This window comes from Gobio gobio (assembly GCF_949357685.1).
Source record: "Gobio gobio genome assembly, chromosome: 12".
Lineage (NCBI taxonomy): Eukaryota > Metazoa > Chordata > Actinopteri > Cypriniformes > Gobionidae > Gobio > Gobio gobio.
Window position 1 is genome coordinate 33,502,000 of NC_137105.1, and position 19,444 is coordinate 33,521,443.

The following is a 19,444-nucleotide window of genomic DNA, read 5'->3' on the forward strand; positions in this document are numbered from 1 at the left end:
TCCTCGACTCCCCAGTCTCCCCCACCGGTCTCTTCTGCCCCGCAGTGGATGGATTCGCAGAGTGCTTCACCACAGCACAGAAGTTGTCACAGGCAATGCGCCACTTCCTGCCCAAGCACTCCAGTTTTGCAGCTGCTTCAAATCGCTAGAGAAGCATGCCGACTCAACAGCCCGCAAAGCCTACGCCTTCGACCAATCAGCCCAACGCCAAGCACTACCCATTTCCTAAGCGCCCGGATCCCCGCCCTGAGAAAAGGTTGCACCATGAACGAGGCTACTCGCTTCATTTCGCTCGTAGACCAACCCCCTCCCCGCTTCAAGGGTGTGGTCTGCCCGTTGGTACGGAGCAATGTGGCGCAAGTCCTCCGTTCCAAAGTGATGAATTTGCTGGCGAAAGGAGCTGGCCTCAAGCCCATCCTCGATCTCAGGCATCTGAACCGCACTTTGATGAAACGGCCATTCAAGATGCTAACATTGAAACAAATCCTCTCACAGGTTTGCCCAGGGGAAACTCAGTGGATCTGAAAGATGCCTACTTTCATATACTGATAGCCCCCCATCACAGACTATTGTTGAGATTCGCATTCGAGGCATTCATCTTACCAGTATACCGTCCATCCATTCAGACTTTCTCTGGCCCTGCACTTTTTTATGAAGTGCATGGATGCAGCCCTCTCCCCTCTGAGACAGAAGGGAGTAAGCATCCTGAATTACTTCGACGACTGGATTGTATTAGCCCAGTCAGAGGCCAAGTTGAACACTCACAGGTTTGCTCCTTGCTCCTCAACCATTTGGAATGTCTGGGACTCAGGATATACCAAGCCAAGAGCCCACTGCCTTTCAGGCAGAGAATCTTCCTGGGAGCAGTTTGGCCCAAATGCGGGCCTGGCTCACACCAAAGCACGTTCTGACAATTCAGCAGCTCGCAGCCTCTTTCAAAGTCAGGGTTTCACTCCCCCTCAGAGGATGCTGGGCCTAACGGCGACCGCATCATTGGTAGTTCCAGCTGGCCTGCTACACATGCAGCCCTGGCAGTGGCCCCTTGGAAGGACCCTCGTCTGTACCAGGCCGGCACAGACTTGGGGTTGGTCTCCAGAAGAAGGGTGGTCTCGTCAGATGCCTCCAACAAGGGTTGGGGAGTTCTGTGCGAGGGCAGGCCGACATCCGTCTCCTGGTCGAGCATGGAGAAACAGTGACATGTCAACTGCCTAGAAATGCTGGTTGTTTTTCTGGCCCTCAAAACCATCCTACCAGACCGTATAGGGCACCATGTCTTAGAGAGCGATGCACGTGCCGGGAAAACTGAACCAAGGTGCAGCCATGCCTTAGAAGTGCCTTAGGCACAGCACTATTGGCTTGTGTTCCCAAAGCGTCAAATAAGACGCAATACGAGTGAACCGTATCGATAGGGAACGTACTAATGTAACCTAGGTTCCCTGAGTTAACGGGAACGAGTATTGTGTTGCTGGCTGTGCTATCACGCTGCACATCTCGATGCTCGCCACTTTCAGTCAAAGATTCTGAAGACTATGGCAAGATTTGCCTGCTTATATAGATGGGTAGCCCCACCCATTTCGGCGGGCTGTAGCCCCATAGGTTCATTAAGTTTCACTGCATGATTCAATCATGATTCAGTATTTCAGAGAAAATTAGTTTTTCCAAAGCAAATCCAAATTCAACGCAATAATCTCAGGGAACCAAGGTTACGTAAGTAGCCGAGTACATTATCTAAATCACTTAAGTATTAATATAATTTAAGTTGCCTTTATAAAAACATATTATTATTTAGCTGAGCAAAGTTTTAAAAACAATGTAATTTGAGTTGTTTTATCATATTTAATTCCTTTATCAGCCATACAGCAGGACTAATTTCCCTTAATGCATCAAAGAAGAAGTTTTGAAGGACTTTTTTCAGAGAGGGGAAGGAACTATTGAGAGAAAGAGGGTAGGTGGGGACAAAGTGAAACTGCACAAGACACACACACACACACACACAGCAATAGCCCCCACTGATGTCCTGTCAGGTTGGCCCTCGCTGCTTGTGTTGTGTCAAAGAGGAATCTCAGGTCCCTGCTGAATTCCAAATTGATCTGTCAGGATGCTTGGGCCTAGATGCCCCCCACCCCCACCTCTGTTGGAGAGTCATCTTGGCACTTTTGTAAGTCCCGGGCCTCTTCCAGTCTGTCAGCAGAGAGAAATCCCGGTTTGAGGCCACCGGCTGCAGTGTTCAGCACTTTCTCTGTGACCTTGGCACAGGGGCCACCATGACTTCTGCAGAGACCAGACCTCTGCTGTATAGCGATGTTGTATGCAGGGCACCGGACCGGGAGGAAGCTGCTGTCATTGTGTCAGCATGACTGAAGCTGGACAGGTAGACTGATGGCGCCCGGATCAAATTTAAACACTGTGTTGCTGAACCAGTCAAAATAAAAAAAAAGGAAAGAATAAAAACACATGCAAGCATTTCAACTGACAAGTTGATTCATGGGGAAGATGACATGGATGTCAATCCCTTAGGAAAATGGCACTTTTTGCTGATGCATAAGACTAAAATTCTGAATTCCCCCGAAATCATAAAGCAATGCAAATCACACAGCTTTTAGTCATGAATTCCATTATTTATTATTAGAATTTTTTTTTTCATCTCACATAGTTGCTAACATCATTTGTTTGAGAAATAGAAGCACCAGGGGAAATTAATCTCAACCCCTTATTCACTGATTTCTGATCAACTGTGTTTTCTATGTAGTTTAAATGTAATATCATACTTTTTATGAATGCAAAATATGTATGGATAGTTTCTTTTTTCCACTCTTCCATTCCCCAACAATTCACATTAAAGGGATAGGACGTCCTTTGAAGCAGTCCGCACAAAGAGTTTGTGGAATTCATATCTCACTATAAGGATTACAATATACTATAATATGTATATATCTATGTACATATATGGCACTTGAATACATAAAAGCAATATATCTGTTTCACACAAATGAAAGCAATGGGCGCTTTGGTGTAATAAATAAATAAATAAATACAAAAGATAGACAGTTAAGCGTTATGCAGCATTGGCCAGTTCACTGGCTACTGATCTGCAAGTCAGCTTAAATATAATGGAACGATAACTTACGTTAAGGTCAGTGGTGCAAGCACAGGCAACCAAATCATTAAAGATGCCAATCTATCTAAGCCAAAAGAGAGATATGATTTTTATACTACGGATAAACATATGTGAACGGCGGTCTAACTAGTTGCGGTGAGTAAACTGAAACTATCATTTGTGCAATCTAAAACCAGAATGAGAATACAATATAATAAAACAAAAGACCTTCACAGCACGATTCGGGTTTGTTTTGGCTTCTTTAAATCCATATTTAGTGCAAAACATATTTCGGGTTCAGCTGATCATGTGAACGAAGAAATAAATAAACGTTGAAAACATCATCATAAGCTTTCCATTCTGACCTATAAAAAAGTTGCATCAGTGCCTTTCAGTAACTGATAAGGAACAAACGTTTGGTCCGTTAGTTCTGGTTGTCCATAACAGACAAATAAAATCCATCTACCCCACCATGAAACAGGTGAGATGAACAGTTCACAATAACTTTTCTTGTATATAATCTAATGCAGTGGTTCTTCAGTTTTTGCACATTTTAGATGCCATAGGGAGCCAAAAATATGTCATCATTCACTTACCCTGATGTCGTTCTGTGGAACACAAAAGAAGATATTAAAACTCAGCGGTCCAATGTTGTTGACTCTCATTGCATGGGCAAAGCATTCTTCAAAACATCTTTTGTGTTCCACAGAAAAAAAAAAGTCATACTGGTTTGGAACGACATGAGGGTGAGAACATGATGACAGAATTTTCATTGTTGGGTTGGGTAGAGGCTCCAAGACTTGAAATGGGCGTTTCAGATGAGGGAAACATCCAAAACGTGCAACCTGGGGTCTTCCTGGACCTGGATAGAACGCCACTGCTCTAATGAACTACATGAAGAGAGCATTAGACGTAGGCAGAGTCACTCGACTGGGTGCGGCCAAAATTGGGCATGCTCATCCGTGGCAAGTCCTTGTTTCTGATCTCATATATGGACTTCCTCCTGGCCTGCACCCCCCTCACCGCCGTTTTAATTTTCCTCCAGCCCAGGTGATTGAGTTCAGCCAGGTTGAGCACCACGCAAATCCCACTGACCGCGAACATGAAGACGAGGAACACGGTTTTCTCCGTGGGTCTCGAAACGTAGCATTCAACGTCTTTGATGCAAGGATACCGGTCGCACTCGTACACGGCGGGTACGTTGAATCCGTACAAGAAGTACTGCCCCACCAAGAAGCCGATCTCCAGCGCGTTCCTGAAAACCACCTGAATGATGTAAAACCTTGAGATGCCCTCTTGTCTTCTCATTTTAGATTTGGTAGTTCTCATAGCTGAACTGGGGATCTCTTTCACTTCCAAACAGTCGGGCTCGGATTCTTTGGTGGAGTTTTCAGTGTTCTGAAGTACTCCGTTCACGATGGTGTTTTTGATCTTTTTGCTGTCGTCTCGTCTCATCGAGTCAGGATCTTTGTCGAGGGACAGGTAGACCATGGAGTATCTCCGCTCCTTCTGTTTGGCCGACTGATGCACCGAGTATGTGATGAAGCACAGACTGGGGGTGCATACCATGATGATCTGGAACACCCAGTATCTGATGTGAGAAATGGGGAACGCTTTGTCATAGCAAGCTTGGTTACAGCCCGGCTGTAAAGTGTTGCACACGAACATGGACTGCTCATCGTCGTACACGGTCTCTCCAACAATTGCCACGATTAGAATCCGGAAGATCACCACTACTGTCAGTAGGATCCTAAAGACAAATAAATAAATATTTAAGTTCATAGTGTATCTGCTCCAGCATTCACAGTCGTCAAAAAATAAGAAAACTAATATTTCATCGAAAAAAACAACAAAATCCTGTTCAATTTACAATTTACCAATTTTTAACTGGCAGTCCTAACCATATTTCATGAACATATACAGTGCTAATATCCTACTGATATGCTGATATGTGATAATAATAAACTATTTAAATGACTAAATTTGTACAATGCTTTGTTCTTTGCATATACTGATATCTAGTACACATTCTTAAACAGATGAGCACATAATGAATTATATTTCATTAAATGGAAACAAACAGCCAGTTCGCATTCAGCATATAGTGTACATTTACCCACACTAAACATCATCAAGGCACTGAAATAAGATATGCACAATAAACAAATAACATAAAAGGTAACATAAAACATTAGAAAAAATTAGAAACTTAAGTATTGCAATGAAATATAATCAAATGTGACTTCTGGGAATGTCCTTTCACTGATTTCCACACATTTATTATCGAGTTGAAAATAACACAGGTTAAAAAACATCACTTTATAGTATTGTACAGTAAAATGACATGTAATGTCTCTTAAATCTAACATTGTTTTTTTTATTGTATATAATGTGGTAACTTACAGTTTACCAGTTAATAGGTTTTTACTGTATCATTTTACATTCATTGGCTGTGCAGATTGACGCGGGGAGCTGTCCAGTGCTGAAACTCGGCAAACGCGCGCTTCCAGCCAGGGCGCGCACAACATTTCTTTGAAAGCAAATAAGATCTGACACGGAACAGTAATCTTACCGATGGCACAAAAGCTTTTTTTTTTTTTCAAAATGTGCAGTAACAACAGCAACAAAAGCTTTATATCAATTCTTCGGACACATTTCTGTCCTTTGCATTGTGCATAGCAGTGTTCCAGTGGCCAATCGCCCTTATTCAGAAGGGTCACTGCGTAATGACCTTTTTTATTTGAATGTACTAAGCAATAAATAACATTTTCCACTTTTCCCTCACCTCCCGATCATAGTAGAGTGCTGTTGGACAGCCGCCTCCAGGAGACGCTCGAGAATTGTCCATTCCCCCATGGCTGTTCATTCGGAGACGATATAACACAGTGGACCTTTTAAAATCAAATGCGAGCTACTGTTCCGCGTCTTTCGCTCTAAAGGCGAGTGTGGTATCGGGTGAATGCATTGATTAGTCGCTACTGTCCACCTTGTCGTCCACGCCTCGCTCCGGAGCGCGCGCTCGTCTGAGGTCCTGATTAGTCTAAAGCCCTCCTATTTTATCTCTCGCGAGCAGGACGATAGGTCGCTCTGAGCCTAAACGGAGGGGAGTATAATGTTTGGCTCGTGCTAATCCCGCTTTAAGTAGACTGCCCACTCCTCCTCCCCCCTGCGTCACGCGCAGACAGGTTGTTTGAGTGAAATCAGAACAGCAGGATTTCTCCGTTTCATTATTCTCCGAATATGCCAGAGATGCACTGATTAATCCGTAATAAAATCATTGGTGATAAACTCAAATCACTGGGGATGTCTGTCTCCGGCGACACACACACACACACACACACACTCTAGCGTGACAGGATGGGAGTCCGAAGCAGATTAGAGTTTAGTGAGCGCGCGCGGGCGCGCGATAATAAACAGGGCGCGAATCGTGGCGGGTAATTATAAGGCTTGAAACCCTGCAAAGAAAGAAAGTCAAAAGGTAAGTAGAGGTTTCCGCGCGCGCGCTTTACATGGCACGGCCATGTTAAGCACGACAAGCACTGTAATTATATATCACTTTATTATCAATTTACATATCACAAAATAACTTTAAATGGTGTTTTGATCACGTCTAGCTAGAGGGACCAAATTGGTGTTGCGCGAGACCGAATGCGCCTCGAAAATTACTTTATACATTACTTATTTTAGCTAATATTTTAATTTAAAATAGTCGACCACCCTTAAAGCATTGTGTTTTGCACACACTGTTTATAAATGTATAAATGCTACTGCAAAACACATTAAATGATATTTGTCTTTTATTCTTTCTTTCTTTTGTAACAGCTGATTGAGTCGGTTAATCTGAACTTTTCACATCACAGTTCCTAGCTAACCCTCACTTGCACCCTCCTGCAGGTGATGAAGGGTGATCAAACATCTATTTGTGGTAATGCCTGTGGTGAACTTACAGTGGTGAGTAATCTCTTTAGGACAACCCACAAGGATGGAGAGATGAAAACAATTCATGACAACATGGGATATCCCTCCTAGAATTCAACTAGAGTTGAGGCTGTAAAACTCAACACTGGGCAAGCAATGTTTGCATATATTTATAGCGTATAGGTAAGATAAAAATAAATATTCTCATAAGCCTGAAGAGGGCATCTTGACAATGAGCTGCGTTCTCTGATCTCACTTTGCCTCCTAGAGTGCGGCAGCTATTTTTATACTGGGTGCTAATTGAAGTCGCAAATATGAATCCATCACAGCTAGCTTTTATGCAGTCCTGTATTTGCTGCACCAACGAACAATGCAAGTCTTGTAGTAAATGACAAAGATGAATTCAAAATGCTTTTGGAGGAAAAGATTTTCTTCACAAATGTCCTGGTCTTGTTTATTTAAAAACCAATAAATATTCACATACAAATTGTTCTGAACCAGTAAAGAACTACAAACAAATTGCACTTTGGTGTAAACATACTGTACAAGGAAAAATAACGGCAAAATCTGCCTGCATGGATAACAGGCGGAGGTAATGTTGAGGATTTCTGTTCTTTGCATCCATAATCGGCAGTGTAATATGGATATCCTGGCACTTAGAAGCACTTCCTGTGGACGATGGATGGGCCAGCCTCATCGTATTCCTGTTTGCTGATCCACATTTGCTGGAAGGTGGACAGGGAAGCCAGAATGGAGCCACCGATCCAGACGGAGTACTTGCGCTCAGGGGGAGCGATGATCTGTGAGAAAGAAGACACGTGATGATAACAAATCAAACGTAGATAAAATAAGACAGCAAAGCTGAATGACTGAATAAATATTCTACCTTGATCTTCATGGTGCTGGGGGCCAGAGCAGTGATCTCCTTCTGCATACGATCAGCAATACCTGGGTACATGGTGGTGCCACCAGACAGGACGTTGTTGGCATACAAGTCCTTACGGATGTCGATGTCGCACTTCATGATGCTGTTGTAGGTGGTCTCATGGATACCAGCAGACTCCATACCTTTGGTAGGCAAAATAAGCAGTGAAAACTATTTTCTCATGTATTGAAATAAAAAAATATTTCAGCATGCAAATCTTTGGATGTGACTACTCAACAATGATGTACTAAAAGCGGAAACGTTTTTCCTTTGCGATCCCTGAAAGCAACTAAAACAGTTATTCTTCCAGGCCAGTAGTTGGCGATGTCACTTTGTAAAGAAACCCTATGTGCCTATAGACTGAACACGTAATATTAGGGCTGGGTATTGACACAAATTTCATGATTTAATTTCTATTCACAAGCTTTCGATTCGATTCCGATATCCATTATTTTGGATATATATCAGATACAACACATGGCAAATTTTCTCGAGGAAAAAAATCTCAATTAATGCTGAAACTATACTGTTGTTGGTACTAGATTACTATAATATTGAAGGTTAAAATGAGCTTTTTTGTAACACTCAAATATTCAAAACGCTCCTCTCTAGAGGTAATTTTTCTAGCTCACTAATGAGTTTATGGTCACTAGATATGTTTTTTTCTGAGGTAAATGTGACGTGACATTGTTTACACATGGTTTTATTTATGTTTATTTAGTGCTGTAACTGCCATCAAAGCGGATGAGATGATCAGGTCACGTGGGCTCCCCACTGCCGCTTCTCTTGAACTGAGGCGCTACTGCGATCTGCCACGGCACATTATAGTGTCAAAACGGTATTTATTTCGCAATTTGAAATCTGAGACTTTGTTTCATATCAAAAGTAACAAAGCACAAAGATTATTGCATTTATTGGATATGAGGTGCGCTACAATGTTCTGTTCATTCATGAACTAATCGAGACTAATCTATTCTTGGGATTTAAGAAATTATATTGGTTTGTAAAAATAAGAATCGATTAAAATCGAGAAATCTATATTATTTTACCCAGCCCTACGTAATAAGCATGTGCATGACCGCAATCGTTTTTTTTCAAATAGGTTTTTGTAGTTTACAGAGATGATAACGGAATCCCTAGCAAAAACTTTGAAACCCATTTTGAAATCCCCAAAACGCTGTGTAAATAAACGGCCAAAACGCATAAATCTTTTCCATTTTTGAAAACATTGCAGTGTAAATGGCCCCTTAGACACTGGCAAAATTAATATGATATTACCCACCAATGAATGAAGGCTGGAAGAGGGTCTCGGGGCAACGGAAACGTTCATTTCCGATAGTGATGACCTGGCCATCAGGCAACTCGTAGGACTTCTCCAGAGAAGAGGAGGAAGCAGCAGTGGCCATTTCATTCTCAAAGTCCAGAGCGACGTAGCACAATTTCTCCTTGATGTCACGCACAATCTCACGCTCAGCTGCGATAATGAAACTCCAGTGTTAACAATATATTATGATATATGGTTTGATCACTCAGTTAATGTGGCGGCATAGTTTATTCATACCGGTGGTCACAAAAGAGTAGCCACGCTCAGTCAGGATCTTCATCAGGTAGTCGGTCAAGTCGCGACCGGCCAGATCCAGACGCATAATGGCGTGGGGCAGAGCGTAACCCTCGTAGATGGGGACATTGTGAGTCACACCATCTCCAGAGTCCAGCACAATACCTACAAAAACAGAAATGTTTAAGGTTCTAGAAAAACCTAAAATAAGTATTTCAATGCATGTATTCACAAACAACACTCACCAGTGGTACGGCCAGAGGCGTACAGTGACAGCACAGCCTGGATGGCCACATACATGGCAGGAACATTGAAGGTCTCAAACATGATCTGCAAAAAAAAACAGACATTTGTAATATTTGCAACAACAGGGCGAGTAAATTAGTTCATTTTTAGGTGAACTGTCCTTCTCCAAGTTTGTGGAGTCATTGAATGTGCACTATTTGGGAATGTTCAAGCAAGCTTACCTGTGTCATCTTCTCTCTGTTGGCCTTGGGGTTAAGAGGAGCCTCAGTGAGCAGGGTGGGATGTTCCTCGGGCGCCACACGCAGCTCATTGTAGAAGGTGTGGTGCCAGATCTTCTCCATATCATCCCAGTTGGTGATAATACCATGCTCAATTGGGTACTTCAAAGTCAGGATACCTCTCTTGCTCTGGGCCTCATCCCCCACGTAGGAGTCTTTCTGTCCCATACCTACCATGACACCCTGTTAGAGAAGATATCAATAGTTCAGTACATATTGTATGATATTTACATTTATGCATTTGGCAGATGCTTTTATCCAAAGCAACTTACATTTAACCTTAAGTATACATTTCAGTCAGTTCTTGCATTCTCTGGGAATTGAACCCATGACCTTGCCGTTGCTAGTGCCATGCACTACTTTTTGAGGTAAATATCATGATTGTACCTGATGGCGAGGACGACCAACGATGGAGGGGAAGACAGCGCGAGGAGCATCATCTCCTGCAAAGCCAGCCTTCACCAGGCCAGAGCCATTGTCGCACACAAGAGCGGTGGTCTCATCGTCGTCGCACATGGTGTCAGCTGGGGATCTATATGAGGATCAGATAAATATCTGAACAAGCTGCTAACATCCAAGCAATTTCGTTTGCATTCCTGCCAGGCTCACGCGTTCTCTTCAGAATAGATCACCAACCCATCTAAAATTCTTCTCCATACATTCTTATAAATAAAGCTTTTTATTGGCATTGATGGTTCCGTGAAGAACCGTTAACATCCATTGAATCTTTCCATTGCACAAAGGGTTCTTAAGAGTGGAAAAATATATTATTTATATATTATTATATATATATTATATTATTTTGATTAAAATGTTCTTCAGACTAAAAAAAAAACCAAATGTTCACTGAAAGGTTCTTTATTGAACCCCAAATGATTCTTCTATGGCATCGCTGTGAAAACCTATTTATTTAAAGAGTGTTGTTCAGTAACTCTTTGATTGACTTATCCTTATGACAACGTTTCAAAAATAAGAACATTAATAACATTTTTGAAACTCAAAGTCAGCAAAGTATTCTTAACTGGCAACTCTTAAGCCTCTGAAATGTTTGTTTAGCTCAAGAGTCAATTATTTTCATTATAATTCCAGAGACATTGCAGCAGAACTGGCCCAGTTTAAATCCTAGCGTTCAGAAGATCATCCCATTAAATTAAGTCTGACATTTCTGAACGCTTTAGCTTTACTTACCAGATCAGCACCAGGAGCTGGTTCCCTTGGAGAGTGAATGGTAGACACCGCCTTGAGCCGCAGCCAATTTATACTCCACGAATGGCCCGGCGCCCGCTGGACTTCCCTCTCCTTATTTGGTAGCCCGAGCGCCATTGAGAGTGGAGTGGCCATGAATGGAAGGGCGCGGAGAGGAGAGACCCCCGTGAGGCATTCGGTCCTAAGCCCATGTATGGGAAGAGACGCGGGGAGGCGTCGCGGGAGGGCGAGTGATGGTATTCCACGATTTTTAGCATGTCGGTATTAATCACTGTGGACATTGTTAAAATGTCATCCCTAGAATCTGCATGTAACACGCGCTAAATAAAAACGACAAGGCATTGAGAGAATGTTTTTGTTCTCTTCAAACAACAGATAATCCACCGTTTGCACTTAATGATGATTAAGATAGCCTACAAAAATGTTATTTAGATACTAAATATGAATGTGTCTGAGTTTCTGAGGAGAACGAGAGTTTTGAAAAGAGGACAACAGGGAATAAACAAAAGAAAAAGAACACGTGATAGAAAACAAAAGATTATTTTGTAGTACGTTTTTTTCTCTGCATATATACAATGGCATTTGTGTGTGTGTGTGTGTGTGTGTGTGTGTGTGTGTGTGTGTGTGTGTGTGTGTGTGTGTGTGTGTGTGTATAAATTAATTTATAATGTATTTGAATTATACAATTATCAGTACATATCAGAAGAAATATAAATTATAGTAAATTATACTAATAGTAAAAAGTTGAATAAATACTCCAGTTAGTTGCCAATCCTCATCAGGGAATATCTATCTATCTATCTATCTATCTATCTATCTATCTATCTATCTATCTATCTATCTATCTATCTATCTATCTATCTATCTATCTATCTATCTATCTATCTATCTATCTATCTATCTATCTATCTATCTATCTATCTATCTATCTATCTATCTATCTATCTATCTATCTATCTATCTATCTATCTGTCTGTCTGTCTGTCTGTCTGTCTGTCTGTCTGTCTGTCTGTCTGTCTGTCTGTCTGTCTGTCTGTCTATCTGTCTATCTATCTATCTATAATACACAGTTTACAGTAATATTAGCTTACTACATTAGGATAACTAACTTAAATGACTTGACTTTGAAATTAAATCAAATATTAGTATTTGAATGGAATTTGAAGGATAATAGTAAATCTATATAAAGGGGACTGACAATTGAAATGTATTAGGGAGAATGATCATTTGTGCAAATTCAATTTGAGTAAAATCCTGAAATCACAATAGACAAGTCAGGATGCCCAAAATGCATTTGTGCTGTTTTGTCATCCATCCCCCATCCAGGCCAACCCTTTCATCTGACGTTTCCCTGCCATTTGTCTCCATTTATATCATAGCTGAAGTGTTTGAGCTTTAGCAAGATAAAAGGCAGAGTGCAAAACTCATGTAGTTATCTGCTTGCTTTATTACGCGAATAGAACTGACACTGTATATCAAAGATACTTAATGAGACTTTATTTGGCTTGAGAGTCATCACTCTTTTAAAGGCAATGATCAGGTTTTGGAAGGTTACTTTTAAAATGTATTTCACTACAGATTACAAAATACATGCTTTAACCTCTTAAGCTCCATTTTTGGGATTTCTGCCTGGATTTGGCCTACCCAAATTGAAAAGCTTCCCATACCCACATACAGTTGTCAAAATACACAATTTTGGTGTCATTTAAAAGTAAAACCCTTTGAAATATGTTGTTTAAGCTGTAATACCCCTCTCCCCCCTAAAAAAAGATACACTTTTTTATAAATTCAGTTTTGAAAGTGTGTAACTCAGACAGTTTGGACTGTTTCCACAAGATTCCAAAAAAAAGTGGAAAAAAGAATTTTGTCTGGATCATGTTGTATGCAAGATTTATACAAATGGATCTGAAGGGAGGACCCCCCCCCCCCCCCCCCATACCAATATACAGTGGTATAAATGCAATATCCCAGTGTCATTGAAATCTTTTTTCCAGTGTTTGCTGATCCATGCTGGAAACAACCAAAACTAAGGGTGCTAGAGCACACAGTGCCTGAGATATACACTTTCAAAAATGAATTAATAACCATACAAATCAAAAAGTGTCTCTTTTTTGGGAAGGGGGGCTTGGGGGGTTATTATAGCTCAGACAACCTATACTTACATGTTTATCACTTTTAGCCGTGTTTTATGTAACTTCAAAGGGTTTCCTGTAAAATGACACCAAATGTTTGAATTTAGCCAACTGTATGTCGGTATAGGAAGCTTTTCAATTTGGGTAGGCCAAATCCAGGAGGAAATGGTACCAGAGTAATTTAGTGTAAATACTGTAAGTTACTTTGTGTAAAACAAATTTACAAAGACAATCTTAGAAACAATAAGGAAAACAAATACTGATGCTCTAGAAGGCAACACAATGCATTAGGATATGGGGTGTGTAAACTTTTTGAATTTAATAAACAGGGTTTGTACTAATTTTGTCTTCTGCGAAAACATGTAGTTATTAGCTTCTGAAGGACAGTATTAAATGGGGAAAAAATATGATCTTTAAACAAAATAAGAAAAATGTACACATCATCCTTTTCAAAAGTTTCCACCCCCTGCTCTTAAAGGGTTGGTTCACCCAAAAATGAAATTTAGCCCATGATTTACTCACCCTCTAGTCATCCTAGGTGTATATGACATTCTTCTTCATGTCATCATAATATCTTCTTTCTGCCGGAATTTAGTTATTTTAGTCTATAAAGTTTTAAATATGGATATTTTTCTTACACAAACGTGCCACTTCGCTTCAGAATGCCTTTATTAACCCACTGGAGCTGTGTGGAGCAGTTTTATGATGGATTGATGCACTTTTATGGACTTCATAAACAAGACAACAATTCACTGCCATTATAATGTTTGGATTAGCCAGGACTTTTTAAATATAACTCATAATGTAATGTAAAATCATGGGCTAATTTTCATTTTTGGGTGAACTAACTCTTTAATGCATTGTGTTTTATGGAAGCTTGTTTTCACCACTAAATATAAAAAATATAAAAAAGGTAATTGTGACTTTTTATCTCAGAATTGCGCGATTTAAACACACAATTGCGTATTATAAAGTAAAAACTGTGAGATAAAAAGTCGCAATTACCTTTTTTTTATTATTATTAAAGTCGCAAGAAAAATGTCCTTTTTTTTCTTCAACTTTTTCATTTTTTTCCTCACAATTGGAAATGTATATCCTACAATTCTTAGAAAAGAAGCAATTGAGAGAAAAGAAGTCAGAATTGTGAGATAAAAAGTTGCAATTACCTAAACAAATTAGGCTACTTAACACGAAACATGAAAACAGTAGTGGATCATCCAGGTAACAACAGACAGTTAAGATTCAAGGATATGCAATTTTTTTTAATGTGGCAATTTGTTTACATTCAGTCATTTTGTCTTGTGGAGTAGGCCTATGTGTAAACATCTAGCCTATGTGAAATAGCTTATTCAGGACAGTAGCTACGGAAGCCATCGGCAGCGCTGTCATTTTATGTTTAGACCACGGAAATCAACATTTATCAACATTTATGTCACTAAAGAAGTGTGTTTTTGATTGTGACTGTGAGGGAAAGATAACCTTGTTCAGCTTCCCAAATAACACAGTGTTGAGGAAACAGTGATTGCAGTTTGTTTTTCCAGAGTTCTGCAAGTGTGTTTGTTCACGAGTCGAAACTGCAGGCGGTGAGTGAAACTGCATTAAATGTCTGTGTTTTGTTGGCAATCGGCGCGTAAGTGCATATAAAGTGCGCAACACGAACATGGTGAATTGAAAGTTATCCACGGATAATGCCATGATGTAGGCTATTGTATGTGTGTGTGCGCGCGCTCATGACTCATTAGCTCCGCCCACTGCACGCCTGCACGAGCTCCGCTGTTTTCGGAAATAATCGGTACAGCGTATTTGTCTTTTATAAATATGATCAAAATAAACACTCTTTGGAGATATGAAAGATGCAATACTACTCTATAACATGAGATTGGCAGAAAGTAGAGACTCTAAGCTTTCAAATGGGACCATATGAGGTCAGAGCTCCTCCACAGACATTTAAAATTGAAAGTACATGATGATGCCATCCCGGACCCTGTACAGTTTTGTATGTGTAACTTAATATAAATACTTTAGAAAACTTTGAATACTAATAAGGTATGTAACACAAAGGTGACCACCAAACAGAGGACTTGGTTTTCCTCTGCATATTATTTTAAACAACATCAGTTCCCTTTCAGTCAGTCAGGCTCGACGTACCGTCAGAACGAACTGACAGTCAGTTTGTTCTGACGTAATGTCCCCATTCCCTTCTTCAGGGAACAAGGTTTATATAATCAAGACGTTTTCCACAATATTTCTTAAAGCAACAAATGCAGACAATCTTAGAAACAATAAGGAAAACAAATACTGATGCTCTAGAAGGCAACACAATGCATATGTGTAAACTTTTTGTCAAGGTTGGTGAAGGGATGAGGCGAGGACTCAGATGCAGAGAAAAAATGGGCTTTTAATGATAAAAATAAAACTAAAACAAGACAAAACAAAACTACCCCGAGGGGGAAAAACAGACTTGACTTGACTTTACTTGGTTTGGCATGACTTGACAGGAGCAGGGAAACAAGAGGTACATTCGACGACGATTCAGCACTGGACTGCAAACACAAGGAGATTAAATAGGGAACAAACAAAGGAGGGTAACGAGGGAAGACAGGTGGGGCAAATTAACCAATAATCAGGAAACAAGGTGGGCGGGGTTAGACAATGGACACGAGCACATGGCACAAAGAAACACTTGACAAGACATGTGCTCACACCAAACATGACATGAACATGCAGCTAATGAGAACTCACCAGCTGCATGTTCACACAAAACATGACAACATGACAACATGACGTAGCACGTAGCCAGTGAAAAACACCAACCACGTGCTACACAACATAAGACAAAACATGAAAGCACACGGCCGATGTAAACATGAACCGTGTGCTACACAGAACACAACACAGACAGAAGAGCACACGCTCACATGACAAAACAAACACGCGGAGCATGAATGTCCGAATCCCAACACAAAACTGAAACCCAAACTAGACCGAAGTGCTGGGATCCGAACACCACGCCCGCACACAAAACACAAGGACAGAAGAGCACGCAGCCTGAGCATGCTCAAAGCTGCGCGCTCACACAAGACAAGACAAACAATACAGGAGTGTCAGGGCTCTGTCACAAAACCATGAATAAACTAGACAGAAGTGACAGAACCCTGACACTTTTTGAATTGAATGAACAGGGTTTGTACTAATTTTGTCTTCTGCAAAAACATGTAGTTATTAGCTTCTGAAGGACAGTATTAAATGGGGAAAAAATATGATCTTTAAACAAAATAAGAACAATGTACACATAATCCTTTTCAAAAGTTTCCACCCCCTGTTCTTAAAGGGTTGGTTCACCCAAAAATGAAATTTAGCCCATGATTTACTCACCCTCAAGTCATCCTAGGTGTATATGACATTCTTCTTAATGTCTTCATAATATCTTCTTGGCAGAAACTGTGTGTTATGTACCCTTTAATTGCCTGTTACAGTTTACATTAATGTTTAAATGAAATAAATTACATAAAAATTCAAAAGTAATCACTTTGGTAATCTAAAATACTTTCCGGGTGTAACTGTAATTTGATTACCACCCATTTACTTCATAAACGAGACAACAATTCACTGCCGTTATAATGCTTGGATTAGCCAGGACTTTTTTAATAGGCCTAATAACTCTGATTTTATTCGTCTGAAAGAAGAATGTCATATACACCTAGGATAACTTGAGGGTGAGTAAATCGTGGGCTATTTTATTTTTATTTTTGGGTGAACTAACCCTTTAATGCATTGTATTTTAGAGAAGCTTGTTTCCACAACTAAATATAAAAAAGGTAGGCCTAATTGCAACTTTTTATCTCACAGTTCTGACTTTTTATCTCAGAATTGCGAGATTTAAACACACAATTGCGTTTTATAAAGTCTAAACTGTGAGATAAAAAGTCGCAATTACCTTTATTTTTTTATTAAAGTCTTTTATTAAAGTTTTTTTTGTCCCCTTTTTACGTTTTTTCCTCATGACTCATTAGCTCCGCCCACAGCACATTTTCATTTAATGTTTAAATGAAATAAATTACATAAAAATTCAAAAGTAATCACTTTGGTAATCTAAAATACTTTCTGGATGTAACTGTAATTTGATTACCACCCATTTAAAATGTAACTGTTATGAAATACAATTTCTCAAATTTTGTATTTTAAATACTTAACCAATTTACATGCATTTCATTACTCCCCAACCCTGGCAATGATTAAGATGAATTGTATTCATAGGAAGCTGCTCTGTTTCTGATAGGCAGGTTTCATAGAAGAAGGTTCAAAGAACACTTTGCAATCCTGTGGTACCACATCAGCACCTTTGAAAATCCATGTCAAAGACCCACACTCTGAGGTTAGCAGAGTTAAAATGATGAATAGAGAATTTATAAATAGGGATTGTGGAAGTCACATCAACAACCACTGCCGGTGTTCACTGTATTAAAAGTATTTAACCCGAAATTGCTGATTTGCGGCGTTATCACCCCTCTGAGTTAACCTCCTCTCTCCTGCATCAACATTTTGCACCATTTCTTGTCAAAAGAAAGTATGTTGCTGTATCTGTATTTCCATTGTTCAGTGTTCATTTGCGCTACAGTGTCTATATCAGTAATGACCGTTCCCTCTCATAATGTTAAATTCATGTGACTACTGAGTGATGTAACGTGCTGCTTTTTGCATAATCCCCAACATTCTCTGTCTGAGCATCTGTCAGCCGGCAGGGGCTTAAGGTTTCCTCTATTTGAACTCGTGGTTGTGTTAAGGGTGATTTGGCTGCTACAAAAATAACCTTGATATTTGCTTGAACCACACGTGTGCAAGTATTTGCGACAAGCTCCCAAAAAGGTTCATAATAATGAAGAATATTCTTCATATTTGTGTTGCTATGTAAATTCAGTCTTCACAACTTGCTTTCATCTGCAATACACTCGCTTTGAACTTACAGTAAACTGTAATCCCTTTTAGAAGCAAAACAGCCTGTAAGGGGCCAGCAGTTGTGCTTAATCTACTTGCTGTTTTTCTCGCAGCTCTTCCTTCCAAATAATCCACTCACACTTCAAAAGTGTGTTTAACATTCACGTTGAGGGCATCTCCTCATGGTTTTCCCGCAAATTATAGTAATCATTTGTTCACAATGTTCTTGCTAATCTTAAAAGGGTATGCAAATGGTTTCCATGACATGAAATGTACGTGCGTCTCCTTTGCCCTTTAAGGACCTCTTGTGCTTATTAGGTACTTAAAAAGGAAAGCTGAAGGTCATACGTCTTCAGATGAGCTGAGGTTTCCGTTGAGCACAGAAACATTATTATTCTAGGGTCACATTCTCTGGATAGTAATGCCGTCTGGTCTTGTCACAGGATATGTTGCTTGTTGCCGGCTAGATCTTTCTGTGGCCCTCTGAAACTCGATGCATTTCATCCTCTGATTTGTTAAATGCATTCATCACACAGCACATTGGTGGTTTCAGAAAAGGCTTAATCAGATATCCAATACTACGTACTGAGCAATGTTCTGACATTGTCGCTCACATTTTATAAATAGCTGATTACATAATTATGATGTGAGCCATGCTGTGCCCTACTAACCTCTCTCATCACTCATCGTACGCTCTGAATGACCCACAGAACTGGCATTCAGTAATATGTATTTTAATGAGTTAGACATTCAAAGGTACAACCCAGGAAAGGCAGGGAATCAAAATAAAATACAGTACATTTGTTGCCAGTTATAATACTCAAAATAAGATCTTCAGTTAGGATTGGTCTATCAGCGATCAATAACTAGTGACAATACATAAAGGCCATAAATGTAATTTGATGTATGGGGGATTGAGCGGTCTGTGTCAAATGTAATCTTGAATAAAGGCTGGATGAGAGCCAGACATTTCATAGTGGAGTGTGGAATGCTGAATCCACGCCCTCTCTGTGCTCTATGTGTGGAGAGCCGAACTCATGCCAGCTTCACAGGAATAACCTGTCGCCACCGTCTCTCTCTCTCTTCTTCTTCTCTCTTGTATGGTAATGGTACACTTACTGTGTGCTCTTTATGTAAGCAAACATTCTG

General features: G+C 40.1%; 2 protein-coding genes across 5 annotated transcripts; both read right to left on the bottom strand.

Moving 5' to 3' along the window:
* Positions 1-2,601: 2,601 nt before the first annotated feature.
* gjd2b (gap junction protein delta 2b) lies at positions 2,602-6,440 on the bottom strand. 3 transcript variants are annotated; one of them, XR_013817629.1, is made up of 3 exons: positions 5,883-6,129; positions 3,824-4,847; positions 2,602-3,705 (listed from the first exon to the last, which is right to left on the bottom strand). XR_013817629.1 is itself a non-coding variant. In XM_079831262.1 (2 exons), exons 1-2 carry the CDS (start codon positions 5,951-5,953, stop codon positions 4,004-4,006), a joined length of 915 nt encoding a protein of 304 aa, XP_079687388.1. In that variant the 5' UTR covers positions 5,954-6,440; the 3' UTR covers positions 2,602-4,003. The 3 variants fall into 3 exon arrangements, 2 of the variants coding, with proteins under 2 accessions (XP_079687388.1, XP_079687389.1); XM_079831262.1 differs by having other exon boundaries at positions 2,602-4,847; positions 5,883-6,440; XM_079831263.1 differs by having other exon boundaries at positions 2,602-4,847; positions 5,501-6,139.
* Positions 6,441-6,912: 472 nt separating this feature from the next.
* actc2 (actin, alpha, cardiac muscle 2) lies at positions 6,913-11,252 on the bottom strand. 2 transcript variants are annotated; one of them, XM_079831051.1, is made up of 8 exons: positions 11,211-11,252; positions 10,410-10,554; positions 9,966-10,205; positions 9,744-9,828; positions 9,502-9,663; positions 9,223-9,414; positions 7,902-8,083; positions 6,913-7,815 (listed from the first exon to the last, which is right to left on the bottom strand). In XM_079831051.1, the coding sequence occupies exons 2-8, from the start codon at positions 10,536-10,538 to the stop codon at positions 7,672-7,674; spliced, it is 1,134 nt and encodes a 377-aa protein (XP_079687177.1). In that variant the 5' UTR covers positions 10,539-10,554; positions 11,211-11,252; the 3' UTR covers positions 6,913-7,671. The 2 variants fall into 2 exon arrangements, with proteins under 2 accessions (XP_079687177.1, XP_079687178.1); XM_079831052.1 differs by lacking the exon at positions 11,211-11,252 and having other exon boundaries at positions 7,454-7,815; positions 9,966-10,192; positions 10,410-10,498.
* Between the last annotated feature and the right edge of the window lie 8,192 nt (positions 11,253-19,444).